General features: G+C 45.5%; 3 protein-coding genes across 4 annotated transcripts in view; 1 reads left to right on the top strand and 2 right to left on the bottom strand.

Moving 5' to 3' along the window:
- Positions 1–12379: 12379 nt before the first annotated feature.
- Positions 12380–14089, bottom strand: LOC123094909 (myb-related protein Zm38; the record flags this gene model as incomplete). Its single annotated transcript, XM_044516780.1, is given in 3 exon segments — positions 12380–13217; positions 13713–13842; positions 13955–14089. Coding segments are annotated over 3 exon segments (927 nt in total). The 3' UTR covers positions 12380–12553.
- Positions 14090–15509: 1420 nt separating this feature from the next.
- On the top strand, positions 15510–16621 carry LOC123092424 (hyphally regulated cell wall protein 3). Its single transcript, XM_044514195.1, has 3 exons — positions 15510–15941; positions 16018–16260; positions 16373–16621. The coding sequence occupies exons 1-3, from the start codon at positions 15590–15592 to the stop codon at positions 16429–16431; spliced, it is 654 nt and encodes a 217-aa protein (XP_044370130.1). The 5' UTR covers positions 15510–15589; the 3' UTR covers positions 16432–16621.
- Positions 16622–17242: 621 nt separating this feature from the next.
- Positions 17243–19324, bottom strand: part of LOC123092425 (mitochondrial import inner membrane translocase subunit TIM22-4) — a 3888-nt gene continuing 1806 nt past the window's right edge. Inside the window, exons 2-4 of one of the 2 annotated variants that reach the window (XM_044514196.1) lie at positions 18391–18584; positions 18220–18292; positions 17243–17613 (exon numbers count right to left, since the gene is read on the bottom strand). In XM_044514196.1, the coding sequence (XP_044370131.1) occupies positions 17528–17613; positions 18220–18292; positions 18391–18584 (353 nt within the window). In that variant the 3' untranslated portion in view covers positions 17243–17527. The remainder of the gene's footprint in view (positions 17614–18219; positions 18293–18390; positions 18585–19324) is intronic. The other variant, XM_044514197.1, reaches the window with a different exon arrangement.

Here is a 19324-nt window from a genome sequence, read left to right as displayed (position 1 = left end):
CTATTAAACTTGCTAATAGGGACACCATCACACCACTTGGGATTGTTAGAGATGTTGAAGTCTTGTGTGGGAAAATAAAATACCCTACTGATTTTCTAGGTCTTGGTTCCCCACAAGATGACTTAGTCCCATTATATATGGTAGACCTTTCTTGAACACTGTCAATGGTACTATATATTGTCATAAACAAACTTTCAGTGTTTGCTTTGGTGATGAGTCTCATGAATTTAATTTTTCCAAGTTTAATAGACAACCTCGTAAGAAAGAATTACCTAGTAAGGATGAAATAATTGGTCTTGCTTTTATTGTCGTGCCTCCTACTGATCCACTAGAACAATATTTGCTAGACCATGAAAATGATATGCATATGCATGAAAGAAATGAAATAGATAAAATCTTCTTTGAACAACGACCTCTCCTCAAACACAATTTTCCTATTGAAACTCTAGGAGGTCCTCCTCCACCTAAAGGTGATCCTGTGTTTGAATTAAAACAATTGCCTGACACTTTGAAATATGCTTATCTTGAAGAGAAAAATATATATCATGTTAAGTGCTAACCTTTTAGAGCATGAAGAGGAAAGATTATAAAAAACTCTGAGGAAGCACCATGTTACTATTGGATATACTCTTGACGATCTTAAGGGCATTAGTCCCACTCTCTGTCAGCACAAGATTAATATGGAACATGATGCCAAACCCGTTGTTGATCGTCAACGACGTTTGAATCCTAAGATGAAAGAAGTGGTAAGAACTAAAATACTAAAGCTTCTGGAAGCAGTTATAATCTATCCCATAGCTGATAGTAGATGGGTAAGTCCCGTTCATTGTGTCCCTAAGAAAGGAGGTATCACTGTTGTTCCTAATGATAAAAATGTACTTATTCCACAAAGTTTTTTTACTGGCTATATAATGGTAATTGATTCTAGAAAACTAAATAAAGCAACTAGAAAATATCATTACCCTCTGCCTTTTATTGATCAAATGTTGGAAAGATTATCTAAGCACACACACACTTTTGCATCCTTGATGGATATTCTGGTTTTTCTCAAATACCTATTTCACAACCTGATCAAGAGAAAACCACCTTTACTTGCCCTTTTGGAACTTATGCTTATAGACGTATGTCTTTTGGTTTATGCAATGCACCTGCTACCTTTCAATGATGTATGACTGCTATATTATCTGATTTTTGTGAAAAGATTGTTGAGGTTTTCATGGATGATTTTTTTTGTTTACAGAACTTCTTTTGATCATTACTTAAGCAACCTTGATCGAGTTTTGCAGAGATGTGAGCAAATTAATCTTGTCTTGAATTGGGAGAAGTGTCACTTTATGGTTAATGAAGGTATTGTCTTGGGGCATAAAATTTCTGAACGAGGTATTGAGGTGGATAAAGCTAAAGTTGATGCAAATGAGAAAATGCCATTTCCTAAAGATATTAAAGGTATTCATAGTTTGCTTGATCATGCTGGTTTCTATAGGAGGTTTATTAAAGACTTCTATAAAATTTCGAGGCATCTTACTAATATTTTACAAAAGGATGTTCCACTTGTTTTTGATGATGATTGTGTAGAAGCCTTTGAAACACTTAAGAAAGATCACTTTTGCACCTATTGTTCAACCACCTGACTGGAACTTGCCTTTTGAAATCATGTGTGATGCTACTGATTATGCTGTTGGTGTTGTTCTAGGACAAAGAGTTGATAAGAAATTATATGTTATTCATTATGCTAGCATAACTCTAGATAGTGCCCAAAGAAATTATGCTGCTACTGAAAAAGAATTTTTAGCTGTTGTGTTTGCTTGTGATAAATTCAGATCTTACATTGTTGATTCCAAAGTAATTGTTCACATTGATCATGTTGCTATAAATATCTTATGGAAAAGAAAGATGCTAAACCTAGACTCATTAGGTGGGTTCTCTTGCTACAAGAATTTGATTTGCATATGACTGATAGGAAAGGAGCTGAGAACCGCGTAGCCAATAACTTGTCTAGGTTAGAGAATATTCTTGATGACCCACTACCTATTGATGATAGCTTTCTCGATGAACAACTAGCTGCAAAATGTTTCTCATAATACTCCTTGGTATGCTGACTATGCTAATTACATTGTTGCTAAATACATACCACCTAGTTTTACATACCAACAAAAGAAAAAATTCTTCTATGATTTAAGACATTACTTTTGTGATGACCCACATCTTTATAATGAAGGATTATATGATATTATTAGATGTTGTGTACCTGAGCATGAACAAGAACAAATCCTACGGAAATGTCACTCCGAGGCTTATGGATGGCAACATGCGGGAGATAGAACTGCTCACAAGGTATTGCAATCTGGTTTTTATTGGCCTACTCTCTTCAAGGATGCTCGTAAGTTTGTTTTATCTTTTGATGAATGTCAAACAATTGGTAATATTGGTAAGCGTCAAGAAATGCCTATGAATTATTCACTTGTTGTTGAACCATTTGATGTTTGGGGTTTTGATTACATGGGACCATTTCCTTCCTCTAACGGGTATACTCATATTTTGCTTGATGTTGATTATGTTACTAACTGGGTGGAAGCTATTCTAACTAGTAGTGTTGATCATAACACTTCCATTAAAATGCTTAAAGAAGTTATTTTCCCAAGGTTGGAGTCCCTAGATATTTAATGACTGATGGTGGTTCACACTTTATTCATGTTGCTTTTCATAAAATGCTTGCTAAATATGATGTTAACCATAGAATTGCATCACCTTATCATCCACAATCTAGTGGTCAAGTTGAGCTTAGAAATAGAGAAATAAAACTAATATTACAAAAAAACTGATAATAGGTCCCGAAAGAATTAGTCCAAGAAATTGTATGATGCACTTTGGGTCTACAAAACAACATATAAAATATGTCTCCCTATAAAATGGTTTATGGAAAAGCTTGCCATTTGCCTCTTGAGTTAGAACATAAAGCATATTGGGCAATTAAAGAACTCAACTATGATTTCAAACTTGCCGGTGAAAAGAGGTTATTTGATATTAGCTCATTAGATGAATGGAGAACCCAAGCTTATAAAAGTGCAAAATTATTTAAAGAAAAAGTTAAAAGATGGCATGACAAAAGAATCCACAAGCAAGAATTCAAAGTGGGAGAACATGTTCTCTTGTACAACTCTAGTTTCAGATTCTTTGCAGGAAAACTTCTCTCTAAATGGGAAGCACCATATATCATCGAGAAGGTTTATCGTTCTGGAGCCATCAAGATCAATAATGCCGAAGGTACTAACCCGAAAGTAGTCAATGGGCAAAGAATTAAGCACTATATCTCAGGTACGCCTATTAATGTTGAAAGCAATATTATTCAAACCGTAACACTGGATGAACACATAAAAGAAACCTTCCGGAACACTCCAGAATACTAAAAAAGAGGAGGTACGTGATACGATAAGTAAACCGACTCCGAAAAAACCGCAAAAATGTTTTTTGTCAGTTTTGGAATACTACAAAATTTAGGAAAATAAGAAACAACAGGAATGCAACCGAGGAGGGCACAAGACACCAGGGCACACCTGCCTTGCCTGGCGTGCCCAAGTGGGTTGTGCCCACTTCGAGAACCTTCCTGACTCCGTTTTCCTTCGTTTGCTTGTTTCCCAAGATAAAAAAATCTTTATATACCCCCCGAACGTATTGACCACCGTATCATAGAGAAATCCTCTGTTCTTCTTTCTTGCTGTTTTCTGACAGATCTAGATCGCCATGGCTGCTCCGAGTTCCTCCAAGGACAAGTTCTTTGAAAGGGTAATCAACCCCTACTTTTCGGAGGTGATGAAGCACCCTCAAACCATCGAGATGCATGAGGGGGTGCTCCATATCTGGGATGTCCAAGTGCCCAAGGGGAAAGGAACCATGGAGGCAAGGCTCGAGGCCATGGAGCAGTAGGTCTTCAAGTGCAAGGGGGTGGTGGAGCGCGGACTCAATGCCAATCACCTCATGATTACCGATTTTACCCGTGATCACAAGGTGGATGGCCGGTCCATGAAGGACGTCGTCTTCACCCTCAACGAGCAAATCAACTTTCTGCAAAGCCAAATCTATGATCTCTAAAATCAATCTTTAAATATGAGGCAAGATTTATAGGTATGAGTTTGGATGCCAGTTGCAGGACTCGCGAGACTCGCGCTTCCTCTTATGATGGTGAACCTGCTACTACCTCGTCACCACCACCACCATCATCTTCCTCACCATACGAGACTTGAGTTCATGGTATGGGCACTCCCCTTGGCTTGTACCAAGCTTGGGGGAGGTGCACCAGTATAGTATCACTGCCACTATCTTTGCCTTTATCTATTTTAGTTCGATCTTTAGTTATCCTATCATTTAGATGAATAAAAGTTTAGTCAATCATTTCTTTTTGAGTGATTTCTTAGTGATTTATCTATCCATGTAATCGTGTTGCGAGATATATAATAAAGAGTAGTTTGAGTTTTGTTTCTTTACTTTTTTGTTTCAATAAAAGAAAAGAAAATAAATGAAAAAAGATCATATGCTAATCTTATGGTTAGTAATGACATCACATAAGGAAAAGTATAAGTGTTAAAATTTGTTGGAGATTGACAAACATAGCATTGGTCAATGAAGCAACTCATGAAATAATTAATAAGGGAAGAGAAGATTCACATGCAAATATACTGTATTGCACATCTTCTATGATCGTGAGCCCCATTAAATATTATATGTTAGAATTGTTGGCGTTGGACAAGGAAGACAACGTAATGAGTTATGCCTATTCATATCCACGTAGAAGTTATATTGTTATAGATCCTTCAACATGTGGTGCTTGCTTAATATCTTTGCTAGCCAAAAATTCCGCACTAAGTAGAGATACTACTTGTGCATCCAAAAACCTTAAACCCAAATTCATGCCTTGAGATTCCACCATACCTACCTATGGATTGAGTAAGATCCTTCAAGTAAGTTGTCATCGGTGCAATAAGGCAATAAAAATTGCTTCTAAATGTGTTGGATCATTTAGTGTAAGATAAAATTGAGCATTGTACGAACTTGTAATGACAAAGTAATAAAAGCGATGGACTGCATAATAAAGGTTGCTATCATCAGGGGCAATATAATGTGATGTTCTTTTGCATTAAGGGATTTGGCATACAAATGAAAAGTGCATGGCAACCTCTACTTCCCTCTGCAAAGGGCTTTCTTTTACTTTTATGTATTTAGTCTGGTGTATAATACATTGTGTGAAGATATAAAGCACACTTTATTTTCTTGTGTTGGAGCTATGGAGATCCGGAGAAAGATGGTCTAAAAGAGGTGATTAAGGAGGCATGTGTTGTTGATCATGCTGGGAGCGTAGTACTTGAATATCTACTAGCTGGTAAGTTTTCACATATTGTTGTCGCAAATATCTCAAATTTGAGAAAAATTACTAATGACAGCGTGTTACATTTGGTGGAGAAGAAGGCAACTTGTGCATGGAGAAAGCTTGCAAACTGTACCACATGTTGTTATTTCTATTCAGGTTCTAACTTCAAACTATGTGCGTGCTTTGAATAAAAATGTGAAGACTAGAAAAAGCCAATGGTCAAAGCTACAGAGGGATTTGTGACAATGAACGTAGATGTGGCTTTTGACGTGAATAATGGAAGAGGAGCTACTAATAGCATGTATCAGGAATGATAGAGGACATCTAATTGCTGCGAGTTGCTACCTAGTTTTTGTTGTGGATGCAACAATGGCAGAGGCCCAAGCATGTCTTAACTGAATTAATCTAGCTAATCAAGTGGGGTGCCAAGAACTCATGATCCAATCTGATTGCCTTGAAGTGATATCAATGCTCAAGAATGAAGGATTTACAGCATCGATTCCGGCTAGTTCTTTTGTAAAGGTGATTTACTCCTTCTATCCTAGAGATGCAAACCTTGTACCCATACATTGGCTAAGGGTGTGTTTGGTTGGAGTCATGGACCGGAATATCATGGGTCCGACCCATTCCCAGGCCCCGTTTTCACGTTCGGTTGAGATTTGGATCGGCACCCGCTCGTTCCTCCGGACCGAATATTCGGCCCAGATGCGGAACGAGGCGAGACCTCGAAAAGGGCCGGACCACACGGAACCGCTCCCCCTCGCGCTCTCACGCAGCCGTATCGTCTCTCCCCAGGTGCGCCGCCTCCCCCTCCTCTCTCTCCCCCTCCATCAATCTGAGCGGCGGCGCCAGCCAGTTCTCCCCTTCCCCGCGGCCGGTTCCTGCCTTCCCGTCGGCTGGCTCCTCCCTTCCCCGCCGCCCGCTAACCCCTCTCTTCCTTCTCGCGATTTGCAGCAGAACAAGGGGGGCTCAATCCGGATCTGGTTGGGGCAGCTTGCAGAGGATTGGCAGCGGGGCGGCGACGGCTTCCGGCGAGCTCACAGCGGCAGCAGAGACGCAGCACAGCTCCTCACTCTCAAGGTAAACCATCCCTTTTCTCTTGTATTTGTATATGGTGCTGCTGCTCATGCATATTCCCAGCCGAGAATGATAGAGAGAGAGATGCAGACTGTATTGTGTATATGCTGCTGCTGCTCATGCATGTTGATGATCCACTAGTTATCACTCTCAAAGATGGGTTCAAACTTGTGGCTGAAGCGCTTGTGAAGTCTAGTGGAGATGATGATGACATACCCGATGACCTTTGGGATGTACTATCCACATTGCCAGATTTTGATGAAGAGCACCTAGCCCACTACTATGCTCATCTTGTGGACAACCCCAAGACTGCAAGAGCCTTCATGAAACTTACCCAAACCAACAAGTCCGTTTGGGTGAGTAGGTATGTCAAGAAGAACTTCTAAATTCGATATGGTTGTATGGTTGCCAAGTATGTGAACTTGACATGTATGGCTGTAGTGCACTTTGATTGCTTTTGGAGATTTCGTATGTGAACTTGACATGTGTGGCTGTCAAGTATGTGAACTTGACATGTATGGCTCTATTGCACTTTGGTTGCTTTTGGGAATTTCGTATGTTGTTAACTATGTGCACTTTGTTGAAAACTTTGTTATATGTGTTGTCATTTATATGTTAAGATTGTCATATATATTGTTATGTCCTCTTTCTTGAAAATACAAATGAAATGTTGTCAAAATTTTGAATTTTATGTCATTCCATTTTTCATTCCGTGCTTCCAACCAAACAGCGGAACGGAACCAACTCGTTCCGCTCTTTTGCTCCTACCAAACACAGGAATGGAACGGACCCGTTCCCCTGGAATGGAACCATTTCATTCCATGACACTTGGTTCCCCAACCAAACACACCCTAAGAGCATCTATAGCCGGGCACCCAAACCCTCCTCAAATGCCCGAGCGGGCTGCCCGGGCACTCACCGATCACGAAATTTTGACCCAGTCAGGCGTCTCACGAGCCTTAAACGCCCGGGCTGACCGGCACCCCTCATATCCAGCCCAAATATGGGGCAGATATTGGGGCGTCCGGGTGCTCCCGCTATGTCGGACTGATGATGGGGTCCCATGCAGAATTGCTCGAAAACCCGGTGGTCCAATGGACGCCTCCTCCTTCGCCGCGGTGTGAACGTCGCGTGGCACCGCTCCAGCTCGCCACCCGAGGCCAAATCCAGCTATTTAAGTCGGTCGGTGTCCCCCAACCCTAGCCCATGCACCTCCTCCCTCGCTGCGGCGCCACCCGAGCCTATCTGGATCCTCTCCCCCCGCTCTCCCATGCTCTCCGGCATCGCCAGGGTCCGACGGAAGATCACCACGTACGCTATACTCACGCCGGAGCGCCGGAGGCAGATCGTGGAGGAGATCCAGGCTAGGCGCGCCACCTGCATTGCTGTCGGGTTGTCTCCAGACTCGCGGGAGCCAAAGGAGGAGGTGGAGGAGCAGTCGGAGGAGGACGAGAAAGAGCAGCTACCAGAGCCGATGGAGGTGGCGGATCTGGAGGAGGACGAGGCAGAGTAGCCTACACCAGGGTTCAACATGGAGGGGGCGGAGACGGAGTTCACCATCGTCCAAGCCACGGAGATGGCGGAGCAGCAGGCCATCCTGGAGTCCATCCAGGATGAGGCCTATGTGGAGGCCAACTGGCAGTTCTTCCAGCAGGAGTAGGCGGCGACCGACGTGCTCTTCACCAAAGTCGACGCGGAGATAGAGGAGGATGCCGGAGTGTAGCAGGCGAAGGCGCCGGAGGAGCTGGAGCTGCAGCTGTCGCCCATGTACCTGGAGTCGGACACGGAGATAGTCGACATCTCAGACGAGAAGTAGCTAGATCATCAACATAGTAAGTAGGTTTTTTTCATTTGCATGCTTTTGTATGGATTTGAGAATCTAGTATGAGGTTTTCGGATGCAGTTGTGATAATTTAAGAAGTGCCTGGTCATTGCCCGCAGACACGTCCGCGGGCGTTTGAGGGATCATATTTGTCATATGCGGCTGTAGATTCTCTAAGGACTGTAGGCTAGAGAGTTTACTTTGGGTAGATGATTCTCCTAGCTCTATAATCCCTTTGATGATCCATGATGTAAGATTGATTTTAAGCAATAAAGGAGCCATGGCAGCTTAAAAAAAGGACGTTGATAACGCCCACACGTGTGGTGGGAGCAACACCCACTCGCACGTCCTATAACACACAGATTGCGCCACGTCACCGCATGCATGCATGTGGAAATCTTTTTGAATTTTCAGTTTTTAAAGTGTTTTATCTCTTAAATGAAAATTCTGATTGAAGATCTGTTTTCACCATTAAATCCATCGCAACAAGATCTTTGAAACTAGATCTCATATCAGTATGTTTCGATGACTTTTTTGGGGGTTAAAAGTTCCCATGTCTATTGCACATGAATTGCCATGGTGTTTACACTGAAGTTTCCGTGATATGTTTCAGCTATTTTTCTTCTACATTTAAAAGTAATTTTTGACATATTATAAAACGGGGAATTAAGAAACTAGACTTGCCATGAACCATAAACTAAAATTGCCATGATATATGCACTTAAAATTGCCATGGTCCATACAACAAATAATTTTCATGGTCAAAGTAATGGAAATGCCATGGTCAAATACTAAAATTGCCATGATCCATAAACTAAAATTGCCACATGGCAACTTTAGTGTAAACATCGTGGCAACTTTTGGCAAAGAAAAATCATCGAAACATATCAACATGGTATCTAATTTTGAAAATCTCGTCGAGACGAATTTAATGGTGAAAACAAATTTTTAATTGGATTTTTAATTAGGAGATAAAACATTTAAAGCTGAAAACCAAAAAGATTCCCGCTGATGTCATCTGTTTTGACGTGGCAAAATGAATGATAATAGAGGCGTTTGGGCCATGCTGCTTCATGCCACACGTGTAGGCGTTATCATTTGGGTAAAAAAATCTACCCTCAACTTTTGTCGAGAGTACGCCAATGGCGTACAATAATTTTATAGAAGGAAGAAAGTTTAATTACAAGAGCCTAGTGTTGCGAACACCTATATAGGCACACCTATACCTTACATCAAAGAGAAACAAAGGTCACTCTCTCACAAAAGGATCTAAACCACCTACTCTGAATCCTGCGTCCCTTCACTCTTTAATATCGTCCAAGGCAATGTCAACCAATTGCCACGCCGTCCTCTATTGCTGTTGTCTGTTGAAGACCCTCGCATTCCTCTACTTCCATATCAACCAAGTGGTACTGATCAGGAAAGAGTCGAACCCTCGTCGTGATTTTCCGGAGAAGTGTAGACTTTGCCCAAGCCCCAATCCTGGAATGTGTCCGTGGTGAAGGGGGTGTTGATATTGATTTGGAGCATGTCAGAGCAACTCTAGCAGACCCGGCATCCCGCCGGCCCACAAAACGCGTTTGCAGTTCGCAGAAAACGGCTTTTGCAGGCTGGCAAGGACGACCGCATATGTAGACCCCCAAACGGACCCGTATAAAAGTATATTTGCCGAATATGCTTTTATACGGGTCGGCTTTGCGGTGTCTGCTCTTGCACCGCTGCTTTTCGCATCTCATCGGCCCGCAAAATATCAAATCCAACATAATACAACAAACGGAAGCAAACTAAATAATTATTCAAATTCAACACAATACAACAATCATCCACATTACAAATAATTATTCAAATCTTAAATAATGCAATACAAAACTTGTGATGAGTACAAATACAAATGAATACAAAAAGGAGTCACTGTCCAGCTCTTTGCCAATGGTGCTCAATGAGATCCTCCTGAAGTTGAAAATGTGTGTCTGCATTTTCAATCTCCTTGTATGCCTGAAGAAAAGCTCTAACGTAGTTAGGGTCTCTAGCTGGTTTGACACGGCTACCCACATTGTCGTAGAAGAACTCCAAGTTCATTCCTCTCTCATCTTCAAGAATCATATTGTGAAGGATAACACAATATGTCATGATATTTTTTAAGGTTTTCTTATCCCAAAAATGAGCAGGACCACGGACAATGGCAAACCTAGATTGCAAAACACCGAATGCTCTTTCAATGTCTTTTTCGGGCTACCTCTTGCACCCTTGCAAATTCACACTATTTTTTTAGTTTGGGGTTCTTTGATGCTCTTGACAATTGTGCACCAAGGAGGGTATATACCATCTGCAAGATAGTACCCTTTTGTGTATTCATGACCTTTGATAGTGTAGTTGCAAGCAGGAGCTTCACCAATAGCAAGCCTAGCAAACAAATGAGACCGTTGCAACACATTGGTATCATTGGGAGTGCCCGGCATACCAAAGAAGCAATGTCAAATCCATAAATCCTCGGATGTTACGGCATCTAGCACAATTGTTGCATCACGAGACTTGCCACAATACATTCCTTGCCATGCCTTCGGGCATTTTTTTCATGTCCAATGCATACAATCAATGCTACCTAGCATGCCAGGCCAATCTCTCCTCTCATTAGATGCCATCAATTTCTTTGTGTCATCCTCTTTGGGTGCCCGAAGATATTCAGGACCAAAGACACGGATGATCACTTTTACAAATCTACGCACAGACTCAATTGTAGTATCTTCACCAATGCAAAGGTACTCATCGGCATAGTCAGCCGGGACGCCATGTGCAATCAGTCGCATAGCTGCGGAGATTTTTGATATGCACTCAATCCCTTTAAGCCTGCGGCATTTCTTCTTTGAGTAAAATACCGGCACTTTGCCTCGCAAGCTTGAACAATTCACAAAGAGAGATCGGCGCATTCGGTACCTTCTCCAGAAGAGGTGTGGTGGATATGTAGGATTCTCCGTGAAGTAGTTTTGCATCAACATCTCGTTCCCAAGATGACGATTCCGAGGAATGCAAAGACGCCCGACAGTCGATCCTCGCCTTCTCTTCCGGTTCTCGTCTTCGTGCTCCTTCACGGCAAGCGCCATCACTAATGTCTGATGCCGAAAATTTGCAAGCATGGTCTCAACATCCGAGTCGTCCGAATCGGACAAATCGGTGAGCCAGAACTTCTCGGATGGGCTCAAATCCATCTACATGCATACCGGCGCGTCAATCAACTATACCGCTCACTCGCAAAAATCATAAAATACGCACTAACAGGTGGCGGATGCGGCGTGTGATCCCGGGCGGCGACGAGGGGCGGGCTCGACGGTGGCCGATCCCCGGCGGCGGCAGCGACGAGGCCGCCGCTCTTCTCGCCGAATCCGGGGGGTCGGTGCAGCGTGACGGCGCGGGAGGGTGGGGGACGGCCCCGCGGCGCGATTCTGCCCGCAGATTTGGCCGAAATTGCCGGCGACGGGCGGGCGGAAGCAAGGGCGGTCAGCGGCGGAAGGGGGTGGGGAAAATGCGCGCGGGCTGAAATGTCCCTCCCGCCAACTGCTTCTCTGTGATGCACGACACCGCAGCTGCGACGGGAAACCCGTGTATTCGCGGGTTGGGGCCGAGATTTTGCCGCGCCCCTTAAAAAAAATTGAGGGCCGGGGCGATATGCGGGGTCTGATCGGGCAGGTTTTTCCGCCCCTACCCGCATTTTGGGGGTTATTTTCCGGGTGGGGATGGATACGGGGTCTGCTAGAGTTGCTCTCACAACACCCATGCGAAACTTCCCTCGTATAGACACAATGTCCGAAAATGTGATCCACATTGTCTTTTTTTCTATAGGCAAAGGTAGCAGGGTGACGGCTCGTCCTGCAGCCCGTGTCACACGTTGGTCGGACGTCCACACGCGATATTTGGTTGTCAACCACGCAAAGACCTTGCACTTCAAAGATGCCTAACTCCTCCAAATGCACACGTCTGTGGGAGATCGCTCAAGACCCATACCATACACAACCTCATGTAAACCGACTTCGCCGTGTAAATGCTGGAAGGATCAGCCGGCCAAAGGAACTTATCAAAAAGTAAATCCTACACCATCTACCCGTTCGATTGCCACAAATACATCAAATCAGCTCACGCTTAATCATTTTTTAAAAACAAAAACGCACGCTTAATCAGCTCATTATCGATCGGGGTTCATGGAGTACCAATAACAAGTTCAAACGAAAATGTGATGCCCTAAATATGTTTAAATGCCGTCCCAATGTAAGATATGTAACCTCTAGTTAAATAAATGATCAACAGCCCCACCCCAGATCCGACGTCGAAGAGGAAGAGCCCCCGCCGTAGTAGTATGCCGGGTCGGCGAGCAGGTCGGCGATGAGCTGGTCCACGCCCATCTTCTTGTCGCTGTCCAGCATCGCGTCGATGAACGCTGACGCTGCGCTATCCTCCCCGCCCACGCCGACACCATCGGCTGCAGTACTGTCAGTGTCGCCATACGCGTGTGCTCCGCCACCAGCGACCGCGGCATCCTGGTACTGACCAAGAACGACCTGCGGCGCCGCCTCGAAGGCGGCGGCGTCGTCGGCGAGGAAGTCGCTCCACTTGAGCGGGTGGTCCGGGGACGCCGCCGCCCCTGGCGCGTCGGCGTCGAGGAGCGTGATGACCTGCTGCTGCTGCTGGTTCAGGACTGCGTGGTATTTGACGTCGTCGTGCAGCGGCTGGAGCCCCGGCGCCGCCGCTGGGTTCACGGGGAGGTAGGAGGAGGAGGAGGCACCCGCGGCGCTCGGTGGCGGGCGGATGGCGAGGGTGCCGATGCTCTGCATGAGGTCGGCGATGGGGCGGTGGGTGATGGGGTCGATGCCCCGCTGCCGCAGCTTCTTGCTCAGCTTGGTGTTCCAGTAGTTCTTGACGTCGTTGTCCGTCCGCCCCGGCAGCTGGTTCGCGATCAGAGACCACCTGCATGCACCCAACACGTACACGTACTTTCATGTTACGCTCAGGTGTGGAGTATTCTCTGACAAACACTATCAATTTAAGACAGCTATTCAGATCCGTTCTTCACCGAATTTTCAGCTTTTCACTACTGTACATTCTACCCAGGAAACAGAATATATTCAGAAGAACCGTAGACACGAGACTGGTCACTGCATTAAACTACATTTGTTTCTATTTTTTGATTTGAATGAACGACTGAAGTAAATTCTTGAATAGAAGTAGGACGTGATTTCCGGTATATGATCAACTGTCATAAACCAACGTGAGATTTTCAGAACTTCCATAAATCTATAAGATCTGAACGCTAGAGTATATGGTTGCAAAGTTTATATATGGCAGGAATGATGACAGAACCAGTAGCAGCAGAGTTTCGCATTCACCGAAAACTTGATGACAAAATCGAGAAAGTAAGCGATGGATGACATGCATGTACAGGTACTACACAGAGAGACGCACCTGCTTCCCAGCATGGCATGGAGGGTGACGATGAGCTCCTCCTCCTCCTGCGTGAAGTTCTCGTGCTTGAGATTGGGCCTCAGGTAGTTGGTGTACCTCAGCCTGCAGCTCTTCCCGCACCGCTTCAGCCCTGCAGCACGCACCCATCCATGACGCAACACACATCAGCCAGAAACCATGCAAAACCAACACCATTTCGATGCCAGACGTGGATCCGGCCGGCCGGGGGAGAGGGTTCCGACCTGCCCTCTGGGGAACAGAGGTCCAGTTGCCGGTGCCATGGTTGGAGGTGTAGGCGAGCAGCTTGGCGTCCTCCTCCGCCGTCCACGGCCCCTTCTTCACGTTCGCCTTGTCGCAGCACGGCGGCCGCCCCATCCAGGCCGGCGCCACCCTCCTTCCCCTCCCCTTCTACAAGCAGCCAAACGGTGATAGATATATATATATGTATAGCTCGAGAACCAGCACTGCACCAACCTCCGGTGCCCCCCGACGAGATCGCACACTGCAGGGTGGCACCGGTGTACATATAAGGGGCCGGGGCGCTCCGGCGAGAGAGATGGGGGCACGGCAACAACATGTCCAGATGGTGGAGGGGCACGCGACGGAAGCATGACCTCCCCCCTCCTCATTTAACTAGTGATGGCATGGGTTAGTGACGATCCGATGGAAACGCTTCTTTAACCCTAGTTTATGGCACGCCTGCAACTGTTTCCCTCCGGCAAATCAACAGCTTAATCAGGGAGGGATCAAATATTCAGATGCGGGTTGGTGGGTTAATCTAATCTAATCTAATCAAACGCTGTGTGTGAGGGTGGAGGGCCGGGGGCTGTTTCAAATATTTTCACGAGTTGTACATGATGATTTTCACGACATCAGCGCCGCGGAATCGGTTTTCACCTGGGAGCTGGCGATGCGATCATATCGCAGGCGCCTCTGCTCATCGCGTTTGTACGATCGTCTTGACAGTTGTGTTGGCGCCGCACATGTGATCCTTGACAGTTTGTAGTATTACGAGGAGAAAATGCATGCATGCTGTCTCAGCGTCTCGTGTTGGTTTTAGAGAAGAAGGAAGAAGAAGCACCGAGCAAGCCATTCGGGCAGAGAGGGAAAAAAACGAAGCTCAATCCAGGGAAAAGAAACAGATAGAAGTATCAAATCTAATCAAGAAAAATTCAAAAAAATAATCATATCAGAGCCAGGTTTCGATCCTGGGACCTGTGGGTTATGGGCCCACCACGCTTCCGCTGCGCCACTCTGATTTTTGTGTCTAACGTAGACCCGTACGGTACTAGTAGTAGTTTCTCTTCCAACGCTAAGCATCGCAACCAACCTATCAGGCTTCACACTGTACGCTGCAGCTTCTCTCGTGTGGATAGACATGGCACCAGCATTACGAGCCTCAGATGCAGCACCCCCACCCGCCCGTTGCTCACAGAGTTGCACTTCCCATTCCCGGGACACGTGAAGACCGACCGACCCCGACGCTCAATTCCCATGGAGTAAAGTATAGTTTCGGCACTCGCCGTCCCGGGCATCCCCACAGACAACCCCTGCGATCCACTGGCCACCGCGCCGTGGGCACGTCGCTGCCTCCGGGCCCCGCCCGGAAGTTTTGCGTGCACAAAATCGAGAAGCGGAAAAACAAAAGCGCAATCCACAAAGCGACCTTAAAAATATCGCGGCAACGTCCAGCCAATCACCGCGCGCCAGGCTACGCGGAGCCAGGCCAAGCACGCGAGGGGCCGCCATGGTGGGCACCTCCGCAGGACGCGTGCCCGCCAGCCGCCTATATATCCCTCCTGCGGCACGGCTCCTGGAAGATATTACCTGATCTGTTCCTGCCTTTCCTGCAGCAGTAGCACACGCACTTTTTCGTGATGGAGGATTCGGTGGGCGAGGCGGAGAGGAGGGAGCAGGAGGCGCAGGGGAAGAAGCGCGGACGAGAGGAAGAGCAGGAGGCCGGCGCTGGTCGTGCGGTGGAGGGGAAGGCAGAGGTGGCGGTGGCTGAGGAGGGCGGGTTTCTCAGCAGCATGGCGTCCAAGATCGGCGTGGCCATGTCGGGTGCTACTAACGGCGGCGGCGGCGGCGGCGCTGAGGACACCGGCGAAGGCAATGGCAACGGCAACGGGAACGCGCTTGCTGTCTCTGACGGCGACGCGGAGAAGGCGGCCGGCAATGGCATCTTCCACAAGCTGCTGTCCAGCTCGTCTCCTTCCCCGCCGGCCGCTGGTAAGTCACTGCGCTTTTACTTTAGCCTTTGCCGCGCAGCCTCTGCAACTTTGGTTGACAGTCTTCCGTGGAGCAGAGGAAGAGAGAAGGGAAGGGAAAGACGAGGACGAAGGCGGCGAGCAGGCCGGGATACTGAGCGCCATGGCTTCCAAGATCGGCATGGCCATGTCTGGCAATGGAACCCACGGCGGCAGCGGGGAAGATGTTGATCACAGTAACGGTGAGGGCGAGGGCAAGGAGAAGGAGATGGGAGGCGACGAGCCGAGCTCCAACGGCGGTGGGCTCGTTAAGCAGATCATGTCCAACCTCCCCACTTCAGGTGCACTGCCAATCTGCCATTTTCAGTTCCGCCATATCCTTGTGTTGTTGCCTCGATTGTTTCAGCTGACAGGATTTGCTCTCTCTCCCTCTGTTCTTTTGCCTCGCTGCAGACACTCGGGGGCCCGATGCTGAGGAGGCCTCCCTGCTCATCTCCATCATCGACGACTAGACTAGCAGGAGATAGATTTGGCACTTGTTATTTCTGGGTGTAGTTTTACATCGCCCAGCGTGCCCTCTTTCTTGATGCTCATGTTGTAACACATGTTTGCACCTTGATAAGTGTACTGGCCTGTAATCGCATTGACTGAGAACTGGTCCTCCTCGCTTATTATACTTGCTAGTACTCCTTGGAGTGTGAACATGTGGTGGAAAGAAGTGAAATAAGACTTATAATATGGAAAAACCAAGAAAATGAGACTTTTTTTTAGAAAAGGAGGATTACCAAGAAAATGAGATGAGCCTACTAAACCGGAAAGGAAAGGTCAAATAGAGTTCTCTGAAACCATTCAAAACAATGGACAACAGACACAGATACAAGACACATATGTTAAAGCGGCTTCTCTGAAGCAAAGATACAAGATACACCCCTGCTAGTGACGGCACAGATGAAAACAGATGTTTAAATTTGCATTTGAACTACATATTTCCCTTACCGCAGTGATGTCCCCAAAATCGTGTCGTCATGGCATTTGGCAGAGCAAAATCATGGGAGGAAGAAATGCAGCTAGCTACGAGATTGCATAAGTCAAAATGCGTATACCACATGCCATGACATCAAACTGGCTACAGACTGGAGAAACAATATAGCTACTCAGTGCGATGCATTTAGCAGAGCAAAATCATGGGAGGAAGAAATGCAGCTAGCTACGAGATTGCATAAGTCAAAATGCGTATACCACATGCCATGACATCAAACTGGCTACAGACTGGAGAAACAATATAGCTACTCAGTGCGATGCATTTAGCAGAGCAAAATCATGGGAGGAAGAAATGCAGCTAGCTACGAGATTGCATAAGTCAAAATGCGTATACCACATGCCATGACATCAAACTGGCTACAGACTGGAGAAACAATATAGCTACTCAGTGCGATGGATAGCCGCGAGACGTAAAATTTAGGTCACGCCATCTCTGAGTACATACATGCCAACGACTGAATATTGCAAAATAAACCAAAAGTTGTTCGGCCAATGCTGAATCCTGCTAATGCTTGCTAGAAAGACAGCATCACTCGATTTATAGGATGCAACGTTTCCATCACCGATTCAGTTATATCGCTCCATGAACTTCTCAATCGCCACAGAGAACGCACCAAAACCCACGCACCCGATGCATGTAGCTTGAGGGCCACCTGCAAGGAAAATACCAATTCCATTATGGATGAAATATCAAGTTGAGCTGCATAACCAGCAACAGCATAAGAATTTGCTAGTGGTGCTAGAGTGCTTTGCTAATTGTAATCCACGGTGCTGTTGTCCTCATTATTATGATTTACTGCTTTATAGCTGAATCAAAGGTGACAAAAAAAAAGGTTTCAAAATAAGCAATCACAACTTTGGCTAAGCACTTGAAGAATCAAGGGGTAGACAAGGTAAGTAACTTTGGCTACAGACTGTTGACCTGGCACACCTACTACATGATGAGTATCTCTAAATTCCCAAATACAGACAGACATATAGCATTGGCTAAACTATCTGAAATCTCATATCAGAGAATTTGGGACAAAAACTGCTCGCCTGGCACACTGACTACATGATGAGTACGACTGCCCTTCAACTTGCCCTAGTAGGTTACTTCCTTTCTTACATCCAAAAAGAAATGTCGGCCCATCCACCCCAAGCCAACCTAAAACATCTCTAACGATTGCAGATAGGGAAATTCTCTTGGGAGCATAAATTGATCCATGATAAAAATTAATGTTGGTTCTCATCAACAGTTGTCACAAAAAAAAACATACCTTTTGCAGCTAAAGCTCCTCCTGTGACACAGCCAGCTACTGCTGAATTGGTAATGTCATGCTTTGCCCGAGCCTGCCAGGACATGACGATTCAAAGTGTCCAAATAAGTAAGAAAAAATTACAGAAATGCTCATAAATGGAAGAAGAAAAAAATGTCACACTGCATCTACCTTCTCAACGACACATTCAGCTGCAGAGAAAATCAAGCCCATTACTGCAAAGGTCTTAGCATGGCTCATACTTTTCCTACCCATCTGTTTTGCCTGGTAGACTATTTGTTGCCTTGCTGTCATCTCCTCTGCCATTATTGGATTTTCCAAAGCTCCAAAAAATAGTCCCATAAGTACACCAAGACCACCCCCTATTGAATGAAAGCAATGCAGTTAATAACAGCTGTGCATACTCCATAAGTCCATTTTATGAAACATTATGCACTTGTAAGTGGGCCCCATGTGGGATAAGCCAATAGCTGATAATCTAAGCTGTTTAGCTTGACGCCAAATGATTAACAAGCATAGAAGCACAAGTCATCAGGCAACAACTTAACATGACTTCTAAGTTAGTATAGGACGGAGTATCCAGCCACTGATTGTTGGCTATTGTCTTAAGGATACCAAATGTCAAACTATAGGAAATAGTGATACTTTGGTAATACATACAATAGGGTGCATGGTATCAATATCACTGATTCTATCCTCTAAACCACAAATCATTAAACAGGGCAAAATCAGAAAATAGATACTTTAACATCGCAGGCCTTTGCCATGTTCCAGATTCATGACAATGTCAGCAAGCTGTTGGAAAACTACATAGATTACACAAGTGAAATGTTACTAGTACTCACACGTGAACGCGCGCGCACACACAATGTTATGGCATGCACTTATTTACAGTAACTATATACTGGGGGGAAAATGTTAGGTAGGAGCATGAGATCCAATGTTAAGTTTCTTCATTTGAAGCAGAAACAACAGAAACATGAAATGAATGGATCAGAGCAAACTTTTTTTACGAGACAACTGGAAGAACCAGACACGCTCTGACCGATTTTATTCACTCTGCGAAAACTGTACAATCAAGCATGCAAACAGGGGAAGGCTAAAA

Source organism: Triticum aestivum, chromosome 4B (genome assembly GCF_018294505.1).
Source record: "Triticum aestivum cultivar Chinese Spring chromosome 4B, IWGSC CS RefSeq v2.1, whole genome shotgun sequence".
Taxonomy (NCBI): domain Eukaryota; kingdom Viridiplantae; phylum Streptophyta; class Magnoliopsida; order Poales; family Poaceae; genus Triticum; species Triticum aestivum.
The sequence above is the reverse complement of the archived record's forward strand: the minus strand, read 5'-3'. Positions and strand labels throughout refer to the sequence as shown.